The sequence below is a fragment of the Wyeomyia smithii genome, chromosome 3 (assembly GCF_029784165.1).
Source record: "Wyeomyia smithii strain HCP4-BCI-WySm-NY-G18 chromosome 3, ASM2978416v1, whole genome shotgun sequence".
Classification (NCBI taxonomy): domain Eukaryota; kingdom Metazoa; phylum Arthropoda; class Insecta; order Diptera; family Culicidae; genus Wyeomyia; species Wyeomyia smithii.
The window spans coordinates 171,252,733-171,279,594 of NC_073696.1; the positions used below are offsets into that span (position 1 = coordinate 171,252,733).

Consider the following 26,862-nt stretch of genomic DNA (forward strand, 5'->3'; position numbering starts at 1 on the left):
GGGATACAGCATCCCATAATTCAGCCGCCCGCTCCGGGTCAGACGCTGTTGTACGCCGCCCCTATGGGGATACAGCCGCGTACGACCCCCTTCCCAGTCAGCATACGACCATAGTTTCCACCGGGGTTGGTTACCCGATCTCCGCTAAGGTTACTCGTATTCCGGTCGGCATCACGTGGAGGTTGGGATAGGAGTTGCTGGACAGAGGTGAATGGCCACATTAGGGTCTCAAGTTACACGTGTCCAGCCATTTGCCAACCTAAAATTCATTAAAAATGCAAAATATAATAATATCGAGTCAATAATGACAATTTTTCCAAAATTCCCTCATTGAAGCTTAAAGTACTCATTTTCGAGTCGAAGATGAGTAACTTTTACGCATCGCGCATCAGGTTTAATATGGGTAATATTTACTCAATTTTTATAATATTCGGTGGTACTCAAAAATGAGTAAAACAACTTCTACTCAATTTTGAGTACATACGGTTTTAGCGAAACTGATTAGGTTTTGACTCAGTTTTGGGTTATTCAGAGTGAGCGTGCAGCGAAGCATTACATTGCGTGTGGCAAACATGTAAAATTGCGTAACGTGGGGGTGGGTGGGTGTTGAAAATTCTCGCCAAACATGTGAAAAGGGCCCATGTGCCATATGTAAACAAGCCACAATTTCACGTTTTTCAATAAATACAAGTTAAATCTACCCATACAAATAAGATTGTTTGATTAAGAGTAAATTCTTTTATCAATAAAGCTTATTGGTAAGCGCAGATTTAGCTTGTAATAATCAAAAAACGAGAAAATTTGGCTTGTTTACATATGGCACATGGGCCCTTTTCACATGTTTGGCGAGAATTGCCAAATTCCGCGTTATGTAATATTTGTGGTTCCTTGATGACGGAGTACACACTAGAGATGCACCGAATAATAGGGCTGGGAAAAAGTTATTTTTGAAAATTACCGAATATTCGGATTATCATAATGATAAATCACTAGACTTTGTCTAGGGTAATCCACTTTAATTCATGAGTAATTTGGTTTTTATTTTTTCTCATTTAATCATCATGTTCTGTTGAATATTCGGCCGTCCGTTTGGCCGAATATTCGGCTGAACAGACGGCCGAATATTCAATAAAACATGATGATAAGATGGGAAAAATTAAAAATCCAAATTATTCTTGACTTAATGTGACTTACCCTAGACAAGCTCAAGTTAAAACCATTGTTCTGTGAACTGAAAATTCGGTACTTTCAACAAAAAAAAAACTTTTTCCCTGCCCTATTATTCGGTGCAACGCTAGTACACACAAAGAAATTATTACCAATCGAACACGTGAAAACAACGTAAATTTACGTAAACCTGAATGTTTTCACAGGTTTAGGTAAATAATACGTATAAAAATTGGTGAAAACAATGCAACAGCTTAATAAAATGCGAATGCCTAATTTTGGGCAAAAAATTGTATGGAGTTTTTAATATTGATACACTGTTCGTTCGCTAACTGGGCTGAGGGCCCAGCCCAGTTAATGAATGTCGCTCGCTAACTGGGCTGATATTTCAAATATCGTCAAATAGCGAGGGGGATTTCGATGTAATGGCGCTAGGCAAAACTCTCAGCGAAAATTGGAAAATGTTTTAAACAAATACACTAAAAATCCTGATTGATGAACAGATAATGAGAAAAAATAAATTGCTTTCCTTGCGTTTGCTTTACTTGCACTACCCGTTGCCTGGAAACATGTTCTTTTCATAAATCATTTATTTGACCTGGAAACAAATAGATGAATATCTAGTGGATCGCATGTGTGATGACAACCAGAATCCATTGAACTGAAAAAATCAATCTCAATTTACTATTCATGTGCCCCTATCTCGTTTTGACAGCAACATGCCAAACGCTGATTTTTGACGTTCATCTGCTTTTTAACTGGGCTATAGCCCAGTTAGCGAAAGCCCAGTTAAAAAGCAGCCCAGTTAAACAGCACCCAGTTAGCGAACAGTTACTGTATTATTGTTTCAAAGAATTAAATTTTACCTAAATGATGACTTCCGTGCAGGTACTTGAAAGTAACTTTTACCTAAAAGTACCTTCCCGCACAAAAGGGCTGAATTGCGTCAAAAAACGCATATTTAGGTAGTTTTATATATCTGTGTATGAAAATTGGCAAATTCCGCGTTACGTCATATACGAATGTACCCTCAGATGCGTAAGATTGAATTGAAACCCTGGATTGAATGAGCTCTCGCCATGTTCATTTGTGAGTTCTGATTGTGACACACAGAAAGAAAAAAGTAGTCAGCCTATGCACCTAGTCAGCCTATACACCAGAGAGACGCCGAGACACTCACCGTTAAGGCAACTGTCAACATCAAAACGGGCGAGTTGTATCATTTTGCATTGCCGTTATCCGTTTTGATGTTGACAGTTGCCTTAACGGTGAGTGTCTTGTCATTTCTCTAATGTATAGGTTCGCTATATGCACCAGAGAGACGCCGAGACACTCACCGTTAAGGCAACTGTCAACATCAAAACGGGCGAGTTGTATCATTTTGCATTGCCGTTATCCGTTTTGATGTTGACAGTTGCCTTAACGGTGAGTGTCTTGTCATTTCTCTAATGTATAGGTTCGCTAGAAAAAAGGGAGAAACGAGTTTTCACGATTTTGCTGAAAACACTTGTAAGCACTTGCTAAAGTCTGATGATCACACTTTATGTTTTGTGGTGTTTATCAGGAAAATAAAAATTGTTTGTAATTTTTTAATTGAGCATATCAAAATTCGTGATGTTTGCAAATGAATTAAATTTGAAATTGAAAAGCGCCGTGAGGATTTCTACCGAAGTACACGGAGAATGCAATAATGAAGGTGTAGCAGATTCAAGGCAGGAAGCTAGTATAAATTTCTTATCTCTTATATTTCTGTGGATGATATGTTGTTATTTCAGTAATCGGTGGTTTTTGGAGAGATGGTTCACTCACTTGGAGAGCCAAAGGATCTGTTCTGGATGTTATCTGCACTCTGACTGGAGATAGGAAGATGTCTTATAATTTTGAGAATGATGAAAAGTAGAAGCAATAGTTGCGAGATAATATTATAATAATGCCTATTAACTTTTGTTGTAGAACTCATAACTGTACTATTATTACTGCCCAAGAAATGGCTGTAGACGGCATTACTTCTAGTGTGATCGTAGTTGGAATGCAGTTTCAAAACAAACACAGTTTGGTAGTCGTTATAACGCTTCAAGGATCGCGTGTGCTAGGACACATCAACATCGACGATAAACTGTCTTGTCTGCAACCGATTAGTAAAGCATCATATCATAAGGGTCGTATATCAAAATACGATGGATGTGTTGCAATTGGAACTGTATCAGGAAAAATTATACTCGTTGATACTTGCTTGAAACATGAAGTCGATAGTAAGTATATAGACAATATATACTGCTGCTGTCTGCATATGATTTCTATATCAGTAAGCTCTGAAAATCGCTTATAGATCTTGGGCTATGTAACTACTTCGTATGTAACAGTACCTTCAATTTAAAAATAGTTTCAAAGCAAATCACTAGAGGTCTTCACATCGAGTTTGTGTACAAATATCCAGCCTCAAGCTCTGTATCTTCCATTACTCGTCAATTGCGGTGAATATTTTTACGGCTGGGTATTTGTATACGAGCTCGACATGAATACCCATACTATATTTATCCGGTACCGTAAAACGGGGCGAATAGAAACAAAACTTCCGAACTTGAAAAATGCGATTTTAAGTCTCCGATTACATTTAAAAACCATGCAAAAAATATTTTCTTCGATAGTTCAATAGTAAACAAGTCCTGCAAACCCATTTTTGGGTTAGTATCACTACTGTCGGTTTGCTTAAAAAAATGCAAAATGGGGGCCCAAATTCTGAACGTTTCCGAGTACCAAAAAATTTTGTCTGTGGAAGCCATTCTGCTTCACTTAGAACTTGTTCGTGTGATATATTGGGTCGGTAGTTAAGCATTTCAAGTTTTTACGGTGAATTAAAGGATTGCCGTAAGGTGTTCATCACCATGTTACCTATGTTTCATGGAAAACTCGCGGTTCTCAGATTAACGGGGCGAATAGAAACAACGCCGTAGCGGCTATTTTTTGTACCAAAACATGTGGATTTTAGAAATGCTATAATGTTTTATATGTAAAATGATGTCTGGAACATGTTTTGTGGATTTTCAGCCCATCATGGTCAGGACTTACTAACAAAAAAGTAAGTAAGCTGTTGAGATTTTACGCAAAAAAACTGTTTCCTTGTCAAGCGGTTACGAAATAAAGAATCAACTACTCTGTGATAAATCAGATGTTACCTTTAGACTTCAATCCAGTAAACAACCACGCTAGTTTCCAAAAACGTGATGAAAGTCTGATTTATCTGCTGCATGATGCTCGACATGGACTGACCCGAGAGATATGGATCAAGGTTTCAGATCCAATAACACAAAATGTTCCCGGATGTCGTGTCCTAGATGAAACACCGGAAGATGCCAGACCGGTGGAAATGCTTGACCCAACCCCAAGTCCTTCTGTTCCTAATCAGGACTCTAATAGAACATATTCATTCATAAGATAACAAACATGAAGTAATAAACCGATCATTTCCATTATTTTGATATTTTATATCGTTTTCTTGCCTCTCATATCAATAAATATGATGCAATTGTTCTGTTTTCTTCAAATTAAAACTAGAATTTTCTATCAGAACAAGGAAAACGTATTTTATTGGCGAGTGTTTCTATTCGCCCCATTGCGGGGTGAATAGACACATGCAACATTTTTTTTCAATAAAACAATGAATTACTTTTTTTATCAAAATGGACGTTACACCCTTAATAAGAGAGGCAAGACCCATGTTTTAAAACTTTTATATTCATTCTATACATAATAGTATTTTTTGTACAATACAAGATATATCGCAGACTGTTTCTATTCGCCCCGTTTTACGGTACCTATTATATCAAAAATATTGGTGAGCGATTACCAATATAACACTTATATTTGACAAAAAAAAGAACTTTATATGTAGGTGGCGGCGGTATGTACGCAATACACTTTTCAGCAAATAACGAAAATATTAACCGACTTTTTAGTGGTATTTGGTCAGCGACTTGTGATGAATAGTCCGTATAAAAGCCAATGTCATGTAGAACTAGATACTGAGGATCATCCGCAAATCTCCTCTAATCATATAATAGTTCGCCAGCGAGGTATTTACTTTGGTTTGCAGTTAGCATCTATTGAGGAGGAGTCTTATCCTATCACTACACTACTCGATTTACCATCGTTAATGGCATTTGCCGCAGGTTATGCTGATGGGCGTATTGTTTTGTATGATCTTTTTGATTTGAGTATTTTGCACATTGTTCAACCTTTCCACAAGGAATCCCCAATAGTTACTATGAACATGATTGAACCAACAGACGATCCAAAAGCATGTGTTTATATTTGGGCATTTCATGCGAGCAAAGACGGAGCTTTTGCTGTTATGCATACACTTATGTTCGAAGAGAAATACGTGGAACATAACGGTCATGTGTACGAACATTTTTTGTCATGTAGCCCGCGACTAAATATTACTTGTTATGATAAGGATAGCTATCCTCTCGGAATACAATCTATCATGAAAACAGTAAGCCAGGAAGAGGAAGTTCTAACATTGAGCGTTTTAAGCTGGATAGCGTCGGACAAATCTACTAATGTATTGGTGTTTGATTTAAATCAGTGGTATAAAGCAGAGATGCCAATAACATGTGATTGGAGGCATGAACTGAACCACACTGTAGTGTTTAACATTAAAGAGATTGCTACTAGTATTCATCTTGTTACCGATTCTCTGATACCTTTTAATTCTATTCAAAGGCCGGAAGAACATTTCTATCCGAATTCTCTAAGTTTTGGTAAGGAAAACATTTTTTATTGGTTAATTATTTAGTTTAATTTACTTTTAAGACATCATTACCCTGCACTGTGATAGTTGCCCCAGATACTATTGGATCGGACTACAGAATAATTTATTGGATTATTTAGAACGAAACGGAACAGTTTGTTTGATGGAACCAAACAGAATTTATAACATAATGCTGCGATCTGCGTTGATTCCCCAGTTTATTGAATATAATTATACGTTCGATGCTCCCCTGGCTATTCAACGAGAATATCTTCTTTCTGTGGCTTTGGAATACAATTGTTGCACTATGCTGAATAAATGTGCATTAAGTTGGGCCGATGGAAGCCATTTGGGAAAACATCCTGAAGAGGGTACCTCACTATCTACTCTTACTGATTGGATGTGGAATCGGGCTAAAGTGTTAAAAGACCTAAGTAACACAATGTATATTCCGTTGTTTGATCTATCAGGGCGTCGAATAGATTGTGGAACACAAAAAACATTACTTCATTGCTCTAGGCAGATGTCGCACTTGACGAAGTTGTACGAATTGATCCTCGATCAATGTAGTAGTTACATTCCGGATAAAGGTAAAAATCTCCGTAAAATTTTAATGATTTTCCCCACAGCTGTTTTTTTTAGTTTTAAAATGTCTGGAATCGCAAAAAAAATCTGTTCAACTTGCAACGGAATATCAAGAAGTGGTTCAGTGGTTGTTGAATGTTGGATTGTTACCGGAAGGCAATATTGACGGAATCAATTTATCCGATGAATTTCTTCTAGTTCCATTCCCATATCAAGCCATCCGATCATATTATTCATCTCAACGTATAATGCTTAATGAATATTGCCCTGATAAAGATGACCCAACAAGCATTGGAGAAAGAAACTGTAAATTCCTTTTTATTGATAACTTTGTGGAGCGGGAATTTCCAGGTGAATCGTTGCAAAAAGTATGGATTGAAAACAGTGCGTCCGGCGTGTATCCTCCAAACTCAATGCAAAACATGTTGAGAGCTTTGCTAATACCGAACGTTGACATTGAAATAAAATATATTTTACTATGCTATACTTTCATGGATCTGACAGCAGTATTTGGTGATGGGAGGTAAGTCGCACACACACACAAAAGCGCACACACACACACAAAGGCTGAAAATCATAAGGCTGAAAATTCAAAAAGCTTCTTATTTTCGATTTCATCGTTTGTGTGAATTATTTGTGTTGACTATCAGACTGTCGCCAACGTCTGTATATTTTCATGCGATGTTTATCGCCGAAAATTTTCCGGTCTATGAAATTTACATTTTTTTAACAATTTCTGCATTTAAATATAAGTTTATATTAAAAACTACATATAATGCAACACACGCGTGGCCTTTGGCCAACTCGATTGTCCGGGGTGAAAGCTGTCCTTACTCGCTACCGCTCGTTCGGACGTAAATTAGGGGATCACCCCTATGTTTGGAATAGAGCCAGGAAATCCAACAGATCAGTTGTTTGAGTGCACGTATCCGCCGCTTCCGACGGCGGGTCGGCGGCCGGCTTGGGTTGCGGGAGCAGTGCCGGCCTTGGTGGCCGCCACAGTCCCTTGCCCTCGATTATGCGGCAGAGCCGCATCAGGTAAAATACGAATACCTATGGGTATGGTATACGAAGTGGTAGATTGTCTAGGGGTGGTGAGGTTTGGAGACTAGCCCGTCGATTAAACGCAGAAGCGCATTGGTATGGTTTTCAATCAGTATGTTCAACGAAAAAAACTAGTTTTTTTACACATTTGTGGCAGGTTTCCACTTCTCCCTTAATCTATTCCATTGCCATTAATTCTTTATTTACCTCAAAAGCATGTTACTAGAACAAATTATTTTTTGGTTTATCAAGGTGGGACCAAAAAAATTATACCTTGTCACCTTAGGAAAATTATGAATTCAATAGAGTCCAAAATTTTCAATTCTGATTCAAATTACAAAACTTTCAGCCTTTTATGATTCAGCCTTTTGTGAATTCAGCCTTTTGTGCATTCAGCCTCTCGTATATGAAACATACTTTTCAGCCTTTCGAGTTTCAGCCTTTCGTGTTTCAGCCTTTTGAGTTTCAGCTTTCCGTTACTAACCCTTTTTAGCACTACTTCTATGCGAAATTCGAAAAGTCAATTTTCATTGCAACCCTATTGTATAGCTTGCAGTATTTTGCCTGTAATTTTCACAATGAATAATACGTATCACAAAGTATTCGGTGCTTGTTTTAACCATCTAACGTTGTTTGCAGAGACGGTACTAATAGTTCTACTAAAACTAAAAGTACTAATAGGTAATTATTATTCGATCCGATTTTTCGGTTTAACAAAACATCAAAACTCTGGATGATTGAAACGCACAGATAAATTTATTTATTTATCTAATCATTTGCCACACAAATAACCTAATAATGGTTTTCAAAGCTTGTGCACACAATATTGTGAGTAACCTCTGCAGATCAGTTTAATTTTTTTTATTTAATTTAATCCAACTGAACAAAATACAATTTGCACGATCTTTTAAATGTTGAGTAACTTATAGCTCGTTTGCACACGTCTGGCAGGCGGTTCCATAACCAGACACTACGATGGCGTAAAGCTTTTTTACCAATATCAGTAGCACATCTGATTAAAAGAAGATTTCTTGATCGGGGCAATTGAGAAAACGTGTAAAATCTCGAGAAATGCGGAGGTCCGTCGAATAATATTTTGTAGGTCTGGGTGCATAGTTTAAAATCTAAGTAGTTTTTGAAAGTACACCCAACTAATGATTTCTGGTAACTAGAAATATGATCAAACCGGCGAATGTTATGTACATAGCGGGTGACAGAATTGAAAGCCAATTTTAATTTTTCGAAGTTTTCGTGAGAAACATTTGCGTAAACTACATTGCCATAATCGAACAGGGGAACAATAAGAGATCTCGCGAGTTGTAACCGGATAGCCTGAGGAATGAAATGCCGCAATGCAACTAAAGATTGCATTGACCCATATACTTTTTACATGGCGCCGATACTTGCGCATCCCACTTCATGTGATTGTCCATGAGTATACCCAAATTTTTGACGATTGGGGAAAAAGCGATGATATCTTCTCCAACTTCAATACGAGAGTCTACATTGAGAACCATTCGTATCGTTTAAAATACAATTGCTTGAGTTTTTTTAGCATTTAAATTAATGCTATTGAAGTTACTCCAACTAGTAATCTTTTCAATATCTGAATTCACTTTATCGACAAGATCATCAATTTCATTTAAGCTTCCGGAGATATACAATTGAAAATCATCTGCGTATAAATGAAATTGACAGTACGACAACTGCTCTGGAAGATCATTTATCAACATCGAGAATAAGAGCGGTCCCAGAATTGATCCTTGTGGGACACCATTCGTTACAGCAGACAAATCAGATTCAGCGTTATCAAACTCTACATATTGTGAACGGCCCGAAAGATATAAATAGATTAGTTTGATAGCGCTATTTCCAAGTGAGAACAAATTTTTCAATTTTGTACAAAGCAGATTATGGCTTATAGAGTCAAATGCTTTGCTGAAATTCAACAGTACTAAAACCGTGACAAGTTTTCGATCCAATGCACAACGAATGTCGTTTTCTATTTTGATGAGTGCAGTGGTAGTACTGCAGTGTTTGCGATATCCAGACTGAAGAGTACATAACAGTTGGTTGTCCATCAAATAGGTATTCAGTTGTTTCGCAACTGAACTTTCAAAAATCTTTGATAGAGCAGGCAGAATACTGATTGGACGGTAATCAGACTCAACGGAAGGATTGTCGGTTTTAGCGATTGGAACAACGCGAGCTATTTTCCAAGCACAAGGAAAAGAAGACGATGTTATAATACAATTAAACAAATCGGTAACAAAAGGTAGTATAACACTAAGCGATTTTTTGAGGATATGCAAAGGAAAGTGGGACCGGTGGAATCGCAACTAGCTGAAATAAATTCAGCCAGTACTTCATCTTGAGATAGGCCCCTAAACGAAAAACTGTCATTAGTAACGTCCAGCGTGTAGTCGTGCAGAAAAGAAGGATTGAACTGAGACACGAAGAATGTATTAAGCGTCGAGGCACTGACATCTCCGCCACCAGCTTTGAAAGATGCATCCTTGAGAAAATATCTATGCTTTTTGGAAAAAAATAATAAAAAATAATACTCTAACAACTCTCAATTTGTATGGGTTCCAAAACAGAGAACCATATCTGCCATCATAAATCTAAGATTCTATTTCGTTTCTAAATCATGTTTTTAAAATGATGTGCCTTCAACTTATTTTTTGATAAATTTGCATTCTTAACTTGTTTGTATTTCAGGTACGGTGATATCGTTCAAAATTTAATCAAATTCCCCGCCGTTTTTAAATTAAGCTCAGCCATTATTAAACGTACGCAAGCATTTTGGTTTTTGGATCATGGGAATATTAACGTGAGTATTACTTCCTGTTCCTCTTCCTCCTGCTATATGAATTAATAATACTTTTTCAGGGAGCTATTGAAGAACTGTTATCTCCTATGGCACAAACTGAGCGTTTCCCACATTGGCAACAAGAATTTCTTGTAACTGCTTTACTGCGGCACGATGCTCCTCATTTGGCACTGCGTGCAATTAGATCACCGAGTACACCGATATCACCGTTTCTCGAGCTTAAAACATTGCTGGAAAATAACCTTATTTATGAAGCATTTAAACTGCAGCGCTCCAAAAATGATATAAATTTACTCTGTAGTTTTTTTGAAGGCACATTGAAATCGGCAAAGTATGAAGTATTGCTAGATTTAGCTCTCTCGGAAAAGGAAACTCGTATCCTAAGAGAATATTTACCTAAAACCAATCAGCCAATGGCCGAAAATGTTCACTTCATTCATTTACTACAAAAGCTAGATTTTGTTGACGCTGTCCGTATGGTTGACAAACTAGGAAAAAAACGTTCCAATGGATACAATTTGGAAGCACCCAAGGAAGCATTGGCTTTGTATCATTCAGCTTTAGAGCCCACGACGCAACATTTATCCTACTTAACGTTCGCAGCGCAAAAACATTTCAAACCTTCAAAAGCTGTTTTCGCTCAACCATTGAGTTCACGTTTAATTAGGGGTAGAGTAGATTTTCGTGATCGTATTTACCATAAGTGTATTGCTGCTATTAAAGAGGCTGCAGAGCCTTTAGATCATGCTCAACCATTCCTGGAGAAGCCTGGTTTAGGTATTTTTCAATACTGCACACAGACTAAGAGTAATAACGTATGCTACCCGGTCAATCTAGAGATAAAGGTTACAAAACGAAAACATGATGAAGATAACCTTCCGAACACGACGGAAAAACTTAATAGCAAGATGTTTTTGCACTTTGAAAACCCTACAAAGCGAAGGAAAATCGACATGGATATACCTCATTCGGAACCACATCTTTTCCCAAAAACTGTGCTTACGGAATTTAAACCAATAAAATCAAATTTCAATTTTAGCCGCAGGTATTCCAAGGAAAGTATAACGGAAAAGTCTTTTAGTCGGTCCCCTTCAACTCAGCTATCAACCCCAATAGTTAAGAAAATGTTCATATGTAATCCGCCCTCACCAGAAAGCGTAAGTTCCTATACGCCGCATGGTATTTTAAAATCCACTGCCTCCGTGAACAGTTTTCTTAACCAAAAGAGTGTTTCACTTGCATCTGTCGCTGGGGCTTCATCGCCACTTGGAAATGAAGCTGAGGAAAAAATTCTACGATTTGATATACCGGAACCAACGCAAATTATGAACAATACGCAAGATTTAGTTCTTAAAACTCCTACTCAAGATGAATCTATATTATCAAGCGACGTTTTCTTTTCGCCTGAGGGATCTATCGTGTCAATGGAAAATGAGGCACACGTTTTAGATATCAAGGATGTGATGTTTAGTCGCTCGAAATCACTGCAATCAATTCATAATCACTCGCGTTCGAATACTCCTGAGGAAAATAACATAGCAATTATCATAGAGGATGTTGAGGATGATTCGTCGAGTAAACAGCAAGAGGCCAAACTCATCAGTGACATTGATAACATTGTGGAGAAAAAAGAACCCCTTGTAACCAAAACAATAGTGTCAAATATTGATTTATCTGTTCCAGCAAATAATGTACCTAGTGGTCTATCTTTTCCTGATCGGCCAGCGCCTGAATCGAGTAAACCAACTGAGGTTTCTCTATTTGATGTATTGGAAGACGATGTTGAATCTACATTTCTTGAAAGGGCTGGTAATTCGGATGCTATAGAAAAGGCAAATGATTATTTTCCCTGTGGAAAGTTTGAAGAGAACAGAAACTTTAAATCGGCTAATAGTGTTTTCTCGAAATATATTAGAGCTGAAGCTGTTTCACGTGAAACGTCTATTGTGATTATAGACGATGAAGAACAAACCACAGATACCATGGAGTTAAAACTACAAACAAGCTCTGAGTAAGTACAACAATAAATATTGGGGCTTTTTACGGGTGTCACCTCACGGTGAGAACGAAGTGAAAAAATCTCACGGTGAAAAAAGACGCATGCAAATCAAATGGGAATCACTTTCACCGTACCTATTACGGTTGTCATCTCACCGTGAAGTGACTCCCATAATAAGCCCCATTAAAAAAATTAAACTAAAACTGTTATTGCAAGGTGTAACATTAAAAATAGTGCAATAAATAATGATCATTTGACATTCGGTATGATGATCATTGGGTATGATTCCATTTGTATTTTTAAATTACATTATGTTTGACGAAAGTGGATTAATATAATTTAATATCGCCTGTTCGAAGTTGATACACAGCAACTTGACAACAGGTAGCGAGCGTTAACCATGTGTTATTAACATTAGAAAACATCTGAAAGCATATAAAAATCGCACTTAGCTTTTTTTACGGGTGGTAAGGGGGGGGGGGGGTGTACGTTGCAAATTTGTGTAAAAATCGCGTAAGGAGAAAAAAGTGAGTTTAAAAGGTTCTGCGCGTCATCCCGATTCCGAAAGTACCCATATTGATGGTGATATTTGGCCATTCGGTGGTATATTGGTGGTGGTATTCGGCCATTTCGCGTTGTTTTCCAGAAATCGGATGTCGCCATCTTGAAATTCAAAATGGCGTCTGATATCGTTTTGGGACTCTGCTGAATACCATACAAGTTCCGAAAAGACTCTTAACCTTCTCCTTACCATGGTTACTCTAGAGCACCACAGGTTTTGATGCAAAAAACTATTCGAAATATTCACCAATACTCATAATGCATAAGTTTATTCTTGAATCATCAGTATATTGTCCAAAAATAATTTTATGCATTTTAGGTAGGATTAGTGAGTTACTCATTGATTCGTGAATGAAAAAATTAAGGTGTTCATGAGCAGAAACGCGTAAAGTCGTACGATACGTAAGGTAACCGAAATTATTTAACCTCCACGATTCGCTTGTATCCCGTCACTGCAAATATGATGAGGTTTCAAACATGTTGGCACCTGGCGCGCTTTCGTGAGTTCATATATCGAAGATCGCACCACTAACCTCGGGAAAGTGCGTGCACGTCGGGTTCAAAATTGGAAGGGTCGGTCAGTTCCTCTATTAGTACAAAGCTCGTTATTCCCGTCGTACTCCTAAAATCAATGAAACAAAACGTCTTAGATACATAGAAGATAGGTTCGCGAAAAATATCTTAGTGGACGAGGGCCCATAAATACCGCCAAGAGTTTTATCGTATGTAGAGAAGAAACGCGACAAACAACTAACACAAAATTCCTATACCCGTGGTGCTTGTGGAGTGTGCAGGAGTATATCCGGCCTCTAGTAACAACAAGTATCGAACTAACACCCCTTTCCTTCCTTCCTTTGATCTACGTTCTGGACCGGCAGGCGTCGGTACTGATCAGCATGCAGGGGTTATTGGAGATGCACATCGAAAAGCTAAATCCCAAGCAGGAATCACTAAATTCGATTTACAACTCCAATCGATCCTGATCAGTAACGAAGTGGCAACCGGTGGTGATCAATCAAGCTCAAGCTCAAGCTCAAAACCTGTGGTGCTCTAGAGTAACCATGGTAGAGAGAGGGTTAAATGTTTCGGGGCACCGCTGCACAGCAGTAGGAAAAGGCAATTCGACAAGTCTAATCCATTTATGCTTGAACTGTTGAAAATATGATCCAAAAACAGTGCTCAATGGTCGGAAAATTTTTACGGCCAAAATTAGTTTTTTGTTGGTAAATTGTCAGTTTTCTACTGTAGATGATTTCGTCATATGAGAAAGTATTGTAGTGACAAGGGACTGTCCATAAACCACGTGAATTGATTCATAACTCAGTTTTCTTCGAGACAATAAAAACCCTCGTCAGTGTATACAAACGAATAATTATACTAATTTTACGCATTCTCATTGTGTCCTGGACCAAATTGGAGTGATATATGAAAAATTTCGTTGATAAATCACCCAAAAATTTAAAATATACAGAAAAAAATAAAAAAAACTTTCAAGCATCTTTTGCTACAAAAGCGCAAATTTTCCGCAAACTTTTAACATTGGTTCTTGAGGAGCACAAACAGGGCTCTCAGGCACACTATCAGGAGCTGTGCTTTGATGTTTTTGAAGGTCAAAATTAGGAAAATTAACAATATTTTCTACGTGGCCTGCGGCAGGCTCTGCAGGGTTTAAATCAAATACTCTTCCGGTTTTAGGAAGCTAATATAATCAGCTCTCAATTGTATGCAAATATACCATAACAGTTTTACTAGGATTTTATAAATTCCAAAATGTTCAGAAAAACTGTTTCCCTTCATTTTTGGAAGAGGTAACTTTGGAGGCGTTTTTTAACATGATCCGTTTCATGTATCAAAATTTCATTGATAAATTATGAAAATATAGATCAAAAACTACAAAATAATGTGTTATAATTTTAAGTAATTACACGTGTTGTTCGGGTTAACAATTTCTTTATTCAAAATAGGTCTTAACTACCTGAACGCAGGGTTGCCACATTTATATCTGTATTTTTCTTTGGAAATATCTGTATATCTGTATCTCGGGCCAAAAAATCTGTATTAAAAATCTGTATCGAGCAAACTCAGAATCTTGGATGGAAAAAATTCACTTGCAGAACATATTTAAACTAATTCATTCTTCTCTACGTGATGTTCATACAGGTTTTTGTTAAATTTATTTTTTAAAGTTTTCGTTAATTTAATATAAGAATCTCCTCCTTGGTCTGAAACGTAGCTTTCAGGAATATAGATAATATCAGTGAACTGTTTCGCTTAAAGAATGTTTCAAAGTACAGGGTGAAAAACATGCGCAAATAACGTTATCCAAAAATGTCCCAGGAAAACCAACCCGATCAAGAAATCACAAGAACTTACTGCTCAGTTGGTACGTTAGGATGTCGTCTCCAATGTGTTGAGGAAATATTATGCATTGACCCTGTGCCGGCTCAGAAAATAATGTTTTTCCAAACTGTACACTTCTCGAGCCCTTTTGGGGTGAGATTGTGCCAAGCTATATTGAACGGCACAGTGTGCGGAATTCACATTCACGACAAATCTATATCAGCATACATCAAAACACTTGCATTGTTTACATAGGGTATGTTTTTTGTCCCCACAGCAAAAGGTATGTTGTCTAGCTATGGTATTCTTTGAAATAATGACTAAAAGCTTGAGAAGCTTACTGTTCTCAATTGTTATATAGAAATTTTCAATTATTGATATTACTTATGGAATGTAACAAAATTTTGTACACCAATTCTATATAAACTGATGACTTTTAAGAAAAGAAGGAGGGTTGTGGGTACGTTTCCAGAGGTTTTGAGATCTCCAATGGAATATACAGTCGTCAATGACACATAATAATTAAAACGAAAAGCCTTCTCAAACTTCATGTCCTAACGTTTCCCCTTTTTAGGCTACCTGGAAACGCCACTATGTGTATAGAGACTGTCTATAAGCCACGTTCTCATAACTAATTACTCTATGCATCAATTTGATCTAGCCATACATTTTTATGTAATTCATATGATGCATAGTTTCTGATCAACCCCCTGAAACCCCTTAATAGTCCACGTTGTTTATGGTCGTCCCTATACTTACTGTTTTATCATTAGTCATGTGGATTATTCGTAGACACACTACTGTTCATTTAACAGGTATTAAATTCAACTTTTTGTTTTTGGCACAATCTCACCCCATAGAAGGGGTGAGATTGAGCCAAAGTTCATTATTTTTAGCAAAATTATAGTTTATTGTAACTCAACCATATTTGTTGTAGTTGATAACAAAACATTCTAGAATGCATTGGTGTATTTTGGATTGAATTCTTTGCTTAAATGTGTGCGTTAGAAGCTTGAGATCAAAAAAGCATCATTTTTTGGCACAATCTCACCCCGGATGACGGCACTCTACTCTTCTTCATGCATTCCCCTGAGTGGTAGCAAGCACGAACCGACACGAACAAACTCTTTCGTATTGCTTCTCAGCTACCGTAAAAGAGTACGCGAGTTCCTGCTAGTGAGTGCCCCAGTGCTGAGCAGTGATGGAAACGAAACGAATATGATGCAATCGTCGTTTATTCATCACATGTACATTTCACGAAGTGTACAGGCCGTGACTAAACTTGAACCGATACTTTGTTTTTCGCATACTGACGACGATGTCAACGCATCCTAGGCTTGTTTTATATGTATTCAATAATCGCTAGAGGTGATTTTTTTTCTTCGTCGCTAGTGAGTAGGAGTACTCGACTAAAATTGCTTGAGTAGGAGGAGTACTTAAAAAACTGTGCTCGAAAACGAAAATGCTTTCTTCCCAACATGCACCGACGACAGCCGACAGTGGGGCAACGTGTAGGGTATCGGACTGCTTCGGTAAGTTTTTTACAGCAGTCTAATGCAAAACCAGCCGAAGCGAACCGCTGCCGAAGTAATCCGATACCCTATCATTTTTTTCCCTCTGCAACCATCGCAAAGCATCTTGAATCAATTGTCTTCGGCTTGTCGTTCTCACGAGTTGGGGAGTAGGTATACACGAGTACACACGAGAAGAATAGACGGGAGTGTGTGCATATGATCTCGGGAGTAAGAAAGAAAGCAGGAAAGAACGAGAAATAGCTTGAATGGAGAATTCTCTACTGTGTGAAAGCGGCGACACCGAGAACCTTACATGAGGTGTTGTATGCTGCTTACGAGCGAGACTAACAACACTGCATAATCCTCATGTGGTTTTTTTTTTTACAAAACTCTACAAAAAGAATCGAATTCTACCTTTGAAATTGATTTCAGTTCGTTGGTATAACAAAAAAATCTGTAAAATCTGTATTTTTGGCAATATTCTGTAATACAGATTCTGTATTGCTTTTTCAGTTCAAAAATCTGTAAAATACAGAAAAATCTGTATATGTGGCATCCCTGCCTGAACGTATGAACGCGAATGATCACGTGTCTAGCACTTCCTGTTAGCGTTGGCTATACTCTATAAAATATTTATATCAATGGTGTGAAAGCTAAAGCAAAAGGGGCAGGTGTATAATACGTATTACAACATCCTCCCTGTTCTTCAAAAAAAATCAATACATCGTGTAATCTTTAAACTTTACAGGAATATGCATTTCTCTTTTGGGACAGTTTAATTGTAACGGTGTAACGGGCCGAACGCTCTTCGATTTTGTTTTCGACGATTCTGGTGACACTGCTGCAGGATTTATTTGCGATTCTGCCATCGCAGTAGGCGCCTGCGACGGGAGCCACGGGAACTGATCTGCTTCTGCTGTAGGTGACAGCTCTCGTTCGGTATCCGAGTGTTTGTTTACAATGGCTGGGGTTGAACAGTTTTCAGCTGAAAGCAGATAAAGATTTTCAGGATTTCTTCCACAGGACGACGGATAGCGGTCTGGCAGCGCAATAGGTTCCTTTCGCGGCTACAAGTGTACTAAAGATCGACGATATTCAGTTCCTCCTACGTCCACCAGATAAGAACGATCATTTAGTCGTTCCGAAATTGTTCCTTTGGTCCAGAGTTTAGTTGTTTCAGGATGTAATTGTACGTAAACGGGTGGTCCGACTTGAAGCTCAGGTAAATATTGTGATTTACGATCGTACTGCATTTTGGATCATTTGCGGTTCGCTTCAATTTTAAGTGATACATCTTTCTCGATCTTTGGGAAAAGTTTGGCTGCTGCAGTTGGTACACCACAGCGGATGGTACGCGATAGTAAGCGGGCAGCTGGACTAGATCCAATTTTGTTCGGAATGTTTCTCCAATGGAGTAAGGCATACTAAAAATCAATGCCACATTCATCTGATTTTTTCATCAGCTGCTTTGCTATCCTGCTTACTCTGCTTTACCGTTTGATTGTTAATGGTGTGGTGCAGAAGTGGTTATTTTAAAATCCCAGTCAGAAGCAAATTTTGCCATTTTCTGATTACTAAAGTTCGTTCCATTATCCGTTACGACACGTTGTGGGACACCGAAACGTGAGAAATTTTGTTTGCACGCGTCGATAACAGATTCTGGACTCAGATCTTTGAGTTGATTGATTTCAAAGAAATCTGAATAATGGTCCACTGTAACCAAAAATTTTCGTTTGACACCCTGAAGTTCGCAAAAGAAGACATTCATTGAAATCAACTGAAATGGATGAATCGGTATTTCGTGAGTTTTCATAACAGGATTACGTTGAGACACTGCATATTTTGCACAGATATTGCATGTTTTCACAAGGTCTTTAATTTGAGAAGACATTCCAGGCCAGAAAAGATTAGCACGAGCCAGTTTAAGTGTGGTTTCTATGCCGTTATGACTGGCATGGCAGCTAGAAATTAACTTCGTTCGCAGCGTGTAAGGAACTACAATACAGTCACTTCTAAAGATCAACCCGTATTGAAAAGATAGTTACCTTTAGGAAATTACTAAGAGAGACGTCTTGAATTTCTTTAAACACTTTTAGGATGCTCTGCTTTTCATATTTGTCGCTATGCTGCAATCGGCGTGGCGCTGACAACAACGGTTTTTTGAACACCGTCAAAAGTGGTTTGTAATCAGTGTCGATTGTTATTTTGGGATTGCCAACTACCAGCTGATCGAATCTGACACAGGCAAATAGTATAGCGAGGAGCTCTTTTTCGATCTGTGCGTAATTTTTCTCGGTAGCAGTGAGTGTTCTCTACGCATAGCCAATAACTCCGTCCTTCTCAAACACAGCGGCCCCGAGACCAATACTGCTAGCATCCATTCTATTATCAGCGGCTCATGCACATCGTAATAACGTAATGTTTTCATATCGGCAACCAGTGACTTCACTTTATTAAATTCTTTTTCTTCCGTTGAAGTCCATTTCCAGGGTTCTGATTCTGGGATTAATCGACGAAGATTTGCTAAATTTTCGCTAAGGTTTCTGATGAAACGTCCAAGGTAAGTAACCGTACCCACAAATCTGTGGACTTCCTTGCGATTCATTGGCCTTGGAAAATTTTTGATCGCTAACACTTTTGACTCGTCTGGCTGCAGACCACGATCGGTAAGAATATGACCGTAGAACTTCACAGATCGTTGGCATAATTTTAACTTGGCCTTATTTAACTTGACGTTATTTTGTTCTAGCCGGTGAAGCAATTTATCCAAATTTTCATTGTGGTTTATAAGAGCTTCTTCAAATGTTTCCCCTACACCGTACACCAGAAGGTCATCAGCAATACATTCCACTCCCTTTAGGCCTTGAATTACTTCTTGCAACTTAAGTTGGAATATTTCGGGTGCCGGTGCTATTCCAAACGGGTCCATCGATAGCGACCAAATGGAGTACAAAAGGTAGTCAATTTGCTACTTGGCTCATCGAGTACTACTTGCCAAAAGCCTTTTTTGGCATCTACCGTCGAGAAAATTTTGGCCTTTCCCAATTCCGGTAATATTTCGTTCAAGGTCAAAAACTGTAAATTTGGCCTTTTCAACGCTTTATTAAGGACTACCGGATCTAGACAAATTCGAACACCAGAACTTGGGTCCCCGCGCTGGACAATCACTACATTACTCACCCAATCTGTATGTGATGTTTCCTTGACGATGATTCCGTCCTTCTCAAGGCTTTCCAGTTCGGCTTTAAGCTTATTTCGCATCGCGATTGGTACACGACGAGGAGGTTGTATCGATGGGATAACGCTGTTGTCTATCTCAAGTGAAACACATCCTGGAAGTTTTCCGTAGCCATTGAACAATTGTTGATGCTCGTTGATGATCTGTTGTGCCTTTACTCGGTGAATGTTGAGTAATTTTTGCTGCTGGTCGTCTGAGTGACAATTTGAGCTTGGTTCACCAAAAGCAACTGTATTACAGAACTTGACAAGACCGAGTTCTCTTGATGCATTCGCCGAGAGTAAAGGACGGTGCTCCACGTCCACAACTTGCAAAACGAGGATGAATTTTTTTCCCAACCGACGACATGGAACTTTGATCTGGCCCAATACCTTGATTGAGTTGCCTCCAAAGCTCTGCAGACGGAACTTCGTAGGGAGAACGGGAATATTGCGCGTGCGGTACAATTCAACTAGGCAAGAGTGTCCAACCAAACTAGTGTTGGCACTCGTATCAACTTCACAAAGGACCGATCTCCATTTTTTATTGAACTTTGAACTCAGCTCGGCCAAGACACTTCCACCTGTATTCGAGTTGTCGTAGACTTTTCTTATTTCATATTCATCGTCCGTTTCCTCGTTTGATGACTCGCTACCTGTCATGGTCGATTCTGAATCTGAGTTGCCGTCTTTCACCTCTTTAACGCGTCTGGATTTTCGTACTTTCGGTTTATTACCTGATACCTTGCACATCTTTTCAAAATGGTTTTTCTTTTTGCACCGGTGGCAGCGTTTACCTAACGCCGGACAGGTACCTTTTGTAAATTCATGGTAGTCTCCACAAAATTTGCACCTTACTTCACTTTACTTTTTTGGCTAACGGACCGTTCACCGGTCTAGGGCCGAACGAATTAGAGATGTCCAGCTTCTTCTGTCTTGGGCAGTCGTTCTCCAGTCTCCCCGTACACCAGCAGATCGTGCATCTTCTTCCACCGCGCACATCCACCGCGTGCGAGGCCTACCACGGAGTCGACGGCCTCTCCCTGGTTCTCTACTGAAGATAGTTTTGGCGGCTCTCTCGTCAGGCATCCTGGCTACATGTCCAGCCCACTGAAGCCTGCCCCGCTGTATTACCTTCACTATATCAGCATGTTTGTATACCTGGTACAACTCGTGATTCATTCGTCTGCGCCACACTCCATCTTCCAGGTTACCGCCAAGTAACGATCGCAGAACTTTACGCTCAAAAACTCCGAGCACTCGTCGATCAGCTTCCTTCAGCGTCCATGCTTCATGTCCGTAAAGGGCCACCGGGAGTATCAGCGTCTTATACAGCGCTAGTTTTGTGCGAGTTTGCAAACTACGGGACCTTAGCTGGTTACGCAGACCGTTGAAAGCCCTGTTCGCAGCTGCAACTCGTCGTTTCACTTCACGGCTCATATCGTTGTCACATGTCACAAGCGTACCAAGATAAACGAATTCGTCAACCACTTCAAATCGTTCCCCATCTATCTCCACCTCAGCACCAACACCACGGGGACTCCCACGCTCTCTGCCAGCTACCATGTACTTCGGTTTGGCAGAGTTAATGACAAGTCCCAATCTCGCTGCTTCTCTCTTAAAAGGTACGAAGGCCTCCTCCACTGCCTTACGGTTGATACCGATGATATCGATGTCGTCCGCAAAGCCAAGAAGCATGTGAGATTTCGTGATGATCGTGTTGTTTCTTTCGACGTTTGCTCTTCGTACTGCACCCTCAAGAGCGATGTTAAAAAGTAGGTTGGAGAGCGCATCCCCCTGCTTCAGTCCATCCAACGTTACGAACGCGGCTGATGTCTCGCCAGCTATCCGCACGCACGATTTTGATCCCTCCAGTGTCATACGACTCAGCTTTATTAGTTTCGTAGGGAAACCGTGTTCCAGCATGATCTGCCACAGCTCGTTTCTTTTCACTGAGTCGTATGCCGCCCTGAAGTCCACAAACAGATAGTGAGTCGATAAGTTGTACTCCCGGAACTTATCGAGGATCTGTCGCAGGGTGAAGATTTGATCCGTCGTGGAACGCCCTTGTCGAAAACCAGCTTGGTATTCGCCAACAAAGGATTCCGTTAACGGTCTCAATCTGAAGAACAGGATACGGGAGAGCACTTTATATGCGGAGTTGAGCAACGTTATCCCTCGATAGTTGCCACAATCCAATCGATGGCCCTTCTTATAGATAGGGCATATGAGGCCTTCCAACCACTCGTTCGGCATTTGTTCATCCACCCAGATCCTTAGTATTATCTGGTGGATCGCATAGTACAGCCGCTCGCTTCCCGCTTTTAGAAGTTCGGCCGGGATACCGTCCTTCCCAGCGGCCTTGACGTTTTTCAGCTCACTAATCGCCTTTTTCACCTTCTCCTGTGTTGGTGGCTCCACAGCTTGTTCGTCACTCATAATCGTCATCCTGTTCCTGCTCTGCGCATCCGGCTCCTCACCGTTCAATAGCGCCTGAAAATGCTTCTTCCACCTGGCTGCAACCGTCGGTTTATCAGTAAGCAGGTTGCCGTCCTTGTCATTACACATGACCGGCACCGGGAAATTCCTGCTTCTGACTCTGTTGACAGTTCTATAGAATCCCCGCACGTCGTTTTGAGCATAGCTGTCCTCTGCGCTGGCGAGCATCTGCTCCTCGTACTCGCGCTTCTTCCGACGGTGGGTTCTATTTTCAGCAGCTCTTGCCACCCTGTACCTCTCTCTGTTCTGACGCGTAGCCGCAGTGAGCATGCGGCTCCTGGCACGGTTCTTCTCATCTGTCGCTCTCTGGCACTCGGCATCGAACCAGCTATTAGGCTGTCTTCCACGCGTCGTACCTACCACCTCTCTCGCAGTCGTTTCGATGGCGCCGTGAATACTGCTCCACAGCCCATTTATGTCTTCTACTCCTTCCTCCTGCTGTTCTGCGATCCGTTGATCCAGCTCTCTGGCGTATTCCGCCATCAGCTTTCAACCGCTGAATGTTGAAACGCGTCGTCCTCTCTGTGCGAAATTTCAGCACGTTCGACAACCGTGCGCGGATCTTACAAACGACGAGATAATGGTCAGAGTCAATGTTTGGTCCCCGAAAAGACCTAACATCAGTAACATCCGAAAAGTGCCGACCGTCAATCAGTACGTGATCGATCTGGGAGCAGGCTTTCCCATTTGGATGCCTCCAGGTGTGTTTCCGAATATTCAAACGTGGAAAATAGGAGCTACATATGGCCATTTCTCTGGCCGCGGCAAAGTTTATCAGCCTCAGGCCGTTTTCATTGGTTGACGAGTGGAGGCTATGTCTTCCAATGACCGGACGGAAGAATTCCTCTCTCCCAACCTGTGCGTTTGCGTCTCCGATGACGACTTTTACGTCGTTTTTGGGCACTCGTCATAGATTCGCTCAAGCTTGTCATAGAACTCATCTTTGACTTCATCGGATTTGTCGTTTGTCGGTGCGTAGGTGTTGATTAAACTGTAGTTGAAGAATTTGCCCTTAATCCTCAACACGCATATACGGTCATCTACGGGCCTCCACCGGATGACTCTTGTTTTCTAATTTCCCAGCACTACGAAACCGACGCCCCGTTCCGCTGCTTTGCCGCCACTGTAGTAGATGTGGTACTTGAAAGAAGTGCGTGCAATAGGGTCTACTGCACGGAATTCCCTTTCTCCGGAATTCGGCCACCGAACCTCCTAAATCGCTGCGATTTCGACTCCCTGCCGCTGTAGTTCTCGAGCAAGCAAGCCAGCCCGCGCCGGTTCATTGAGAGATCGGACGTTCCAAGTACCCAATTTCCAATCGTTTACCTTAATCTTTTTCCGTGTTCGTAGCCTAGGTCTTTGCCGATTGATCCGTTCCGTATTTCTAAATTCGTTGTTCGTGGTTGATGAAAGGTTTCGGTATGCTACCTTACCAGGGTCGCGATACCTACATCTTGCTGATGGGGCTGCCATCTTAGGTGTAGCTGGCGGGATACAGCGTTCCATAATTCAGCCGCCCGCTCCGGGTCAGACGCTGTTTTACGCCGCCCCTTTGGGGATACAGCCGCGTACGACCCCCTTCCCAGTCAGCATACGACCATAGTTTCCACCGGGGTTGGTTACCCGATCTCCGCTAAGGTTACTCGTATTCCGGTCGGCACCACGTGGAGGTTGGGATAGGAGTTGCTGGACAGAGGTGGATGGCCACATAAGGGTCTCAAGTTACACGTGTCCAGCCATTTGCCAACCAAAAAAAAAAAAAAAATTGCACCTAGCTGCTCTTTTATTCGATTTGAGGACCTTGTTTACCTCTGTTTGCAAAGATGAAGCTCCCAGCTCATAAGACCGCTGCGACGCTATTTCTTCTGCACGACATAAATCAACAGCCTTATCCAGAGTTATATCTGCCATAGGTAACATTTTAGTACAAAGATGTGGCCACTTATTTGCTGTTACTACCTTGAACGCGATAAATTCCGTTTCCAGTTCTCCTAGCTTAGCAACCTTGGCTAGGGTTTTTAGTCGGGTTGTGAAATCATCAACAGTTTCGTTAGATGAATGAACAGCTGAGAAAAAATCAAGTCGGTCAACAATTATATTTCTTCTTGTGACGACTTTTGATAGCTACTAATGCAGCTTCTGGGTCGTCTGCTGCGCTGGGGTTAGTTCGAAATTGAAAAACCGTTTTCTGGCTTCCTCGCCAATGACCGAAAGCAACACACTAACTTTTCTTAGATTATCTGCTGGAGGCCATTTGTCCATTTCCATAGCACTTGCATAATTTCGCCAATTTCTCTTAAAAAAATCGAAGTTTGCTGTCATGTCTCCTTCCAACGATAATGGTGACGGCTGAGGAACCGGAACAGTAGTCGATTTCACTTGCTGTTGTGGTTTATAATAAGTTAAATCACTTTGACGTTAAAACATTGAATAATCTTTATTTTCTTTTTTAGGTTCACAGGTTGGTTCTTACAGCTAAGTTTACGCTGCTTAATTCTAGTACTACGAACTAGTGGGAGAAAAACATAGCTACCTCATTTACTTGTCATCCAATCGTGGGCTAGCTTGATGACGCCGCTACGATTGGTAATTTGAATACATAACATACAAACATACAGGCGTGCGCGGCAGGCGCAGAGAGCCTGTGAGTTTGTTTGTTTATTTTGCAGCCATATGCGCACATCGCATTGGGCTTGGGATAGGTCTGGACAAGACATGGGATTGTGACATTGGATACTCTCACTGTGGCAGTAAGGCATTATGCAACTCAAGTGCATTAGCTTAGTTATGCAACTTGTGAGGTTGGAAATAATTTATTGGCTGGGAAGGAACGTGACCCAGAATAACTGCTGGACATGTACTTTAGACTGGTGAGAAAATTAAAGGATTTGTTAATCGTTTTGGGACTTGTGGGAATCATGAGTGGTTTGGAAATTATGGTTTGTGAGTGGGAAATAAAGCAATACTTTGCTTTGGCTTTTCTTGAAAGCATAAGGGAAAAAGGTTTCTTGGGAACATATGGGAAAAAGGTGGATTTCGTTATTAATTTATGGTCTTGGGAAAGTTATCTTGAAGTTGTGGGAAATTCATAAAATTCAAAAAATTCATAATCTGGGATATACCATACCATCCCTCCAAGAGGAACATAAATGGTGAAATTGAAATGAAACCATTTATTGTTGTCAACACTTTGGAGTAAATTGAAAAAATAGGATGTGCTATGTTTTCTCTTATAAACGGTATTTGAATTTTATTACATTGAATGATCATTAATACTGTGCTTTTGACATCGTTTGATTACTTATTTGAATTAAAATACATGAAAATGATTTTGATTTATATATGCTATCTGAGTATATAATATCTTGGAAATATTTGAATACATGTGATTTGAAATGTAATATGGAATTTAAGTTTTTATTAAACGGTTTTTGTGAACTAGTATTGAATGGTTTGAATTAATGTTTTTTATTTTGCAATTTGGATCTAAAAGTTCTTCTACTATATATGGATCTTCATAAAATGGATCCAGTTTTCTTCTGTTTTTAATTTTCAGATAAACCGTATCATTTATTTTTAATTGGATCGGGTTTGTACCTATTTCTGTTGAAATTGTTCGTTTTACTTTCTGTTCAATCAATTTATTTTTTGCGATTTCGTTCGATTTTTGAATTTTATATTTTAATTCTTTACTATATTGTTCAAAGTTGTAAACTGGTTCTATTCCTTGTTTGAAAATTTCTTGTGGTAATTTAGCTTTAACTCCAAAAAAAAGTTCATGTGGAGAAAATCCATGATCTGTGTGTGGAGTAGTATTGTAGTTAAAAGCGTAAAATTTCAACCATTCATCCCAATCAGATTGATGCTCGTTAACGAAAGATCTCAGGTATTCATTTAAACATCTGTGATTTCTCTCGAGCGCTCCGATTGTCTGAGGATGATAAGCTGTACTAAATTTTTGTTTGATATGTTATATTTTGCAGATCTGATCAAAGACTTCATTATTATATTCTGTTCCTTGATCGGATCTTAAAGTTAAAAATGTTCCATATGTTAGTATGAAATCATTAACCAACGCTTTAGCGATAACATTTGCTTCTTTGGTTGGTACTGGTATTAATATAACGTATTTTGTTAGATCGCATTGAATAGTCACTGCGTATCTATTGTTATTATTACTTTTAGGTAACGGACCAACTGTATCTATTGATATAATTTCAAATGGGAATGATGGAGTTGTAGTTACTTTTTGTTTTTCTTTTGTATGCTTTATGAGTTTGTTTCGTTTGCATAATTCACAGGCCTTGATGAATTCTGCAATCGATCTTTTCATATTATTCCATTTGTAAAC

General features: G+C 39.7%; 1 protein-coding gene across 5 annotated transcripts in view; it reads left to right on the top strand.

Moving 5' to 3' along the window:
* Positions 1-2,618: 2,618 nt before the first annotated feature.
* LOC129732965 (protein ELYS) overlaps positions 2,619-26,862 on the top strand; it is an 83,395-nt gene continuing 59,151 nt past the window's right edge. For 4 of the 5 annotated variants that reach the window (XR_008729396.1, XR_008729397.1, XR_008729398.1 and 1 more), the window contains exons 1-8: positions 2,619-2,890; positions 2,943-3,063; positions 3,121-3,419; positions 5,124-5,930; positions 5,983-6,510; positions 6,563-7,028; positions 10,271-10,382; positions 10,442-12,393. Coding sequence is in view for 2 of the 5 variants with exons in the window: in XM_055694456.1 (XP_055550431.1) it covers positions 2,782-2,890; positions 2,943-3,063; positions 3,121-3,419; positions 5,124-5,930; positions 5,983-6,510; positions 6,563-7,028; positions 10,271-10,382; positions 10,442-12,393 (4,394 nt within the window). In the remaining 3 variants the exon portion in view is untranslated. The remainder of the gene's footprint in view (positions 2,891-2,942; positions 3,064-3,120; positions 3,420-5,123; positions 5,931-5,982; positions 6,511-6,562; positions 7,029-10,270; positions 10,383-10,441; positions 12,394-26,862) is intronic. The other variant, XM_055694457.1, reaches the window with a different exon arrangement.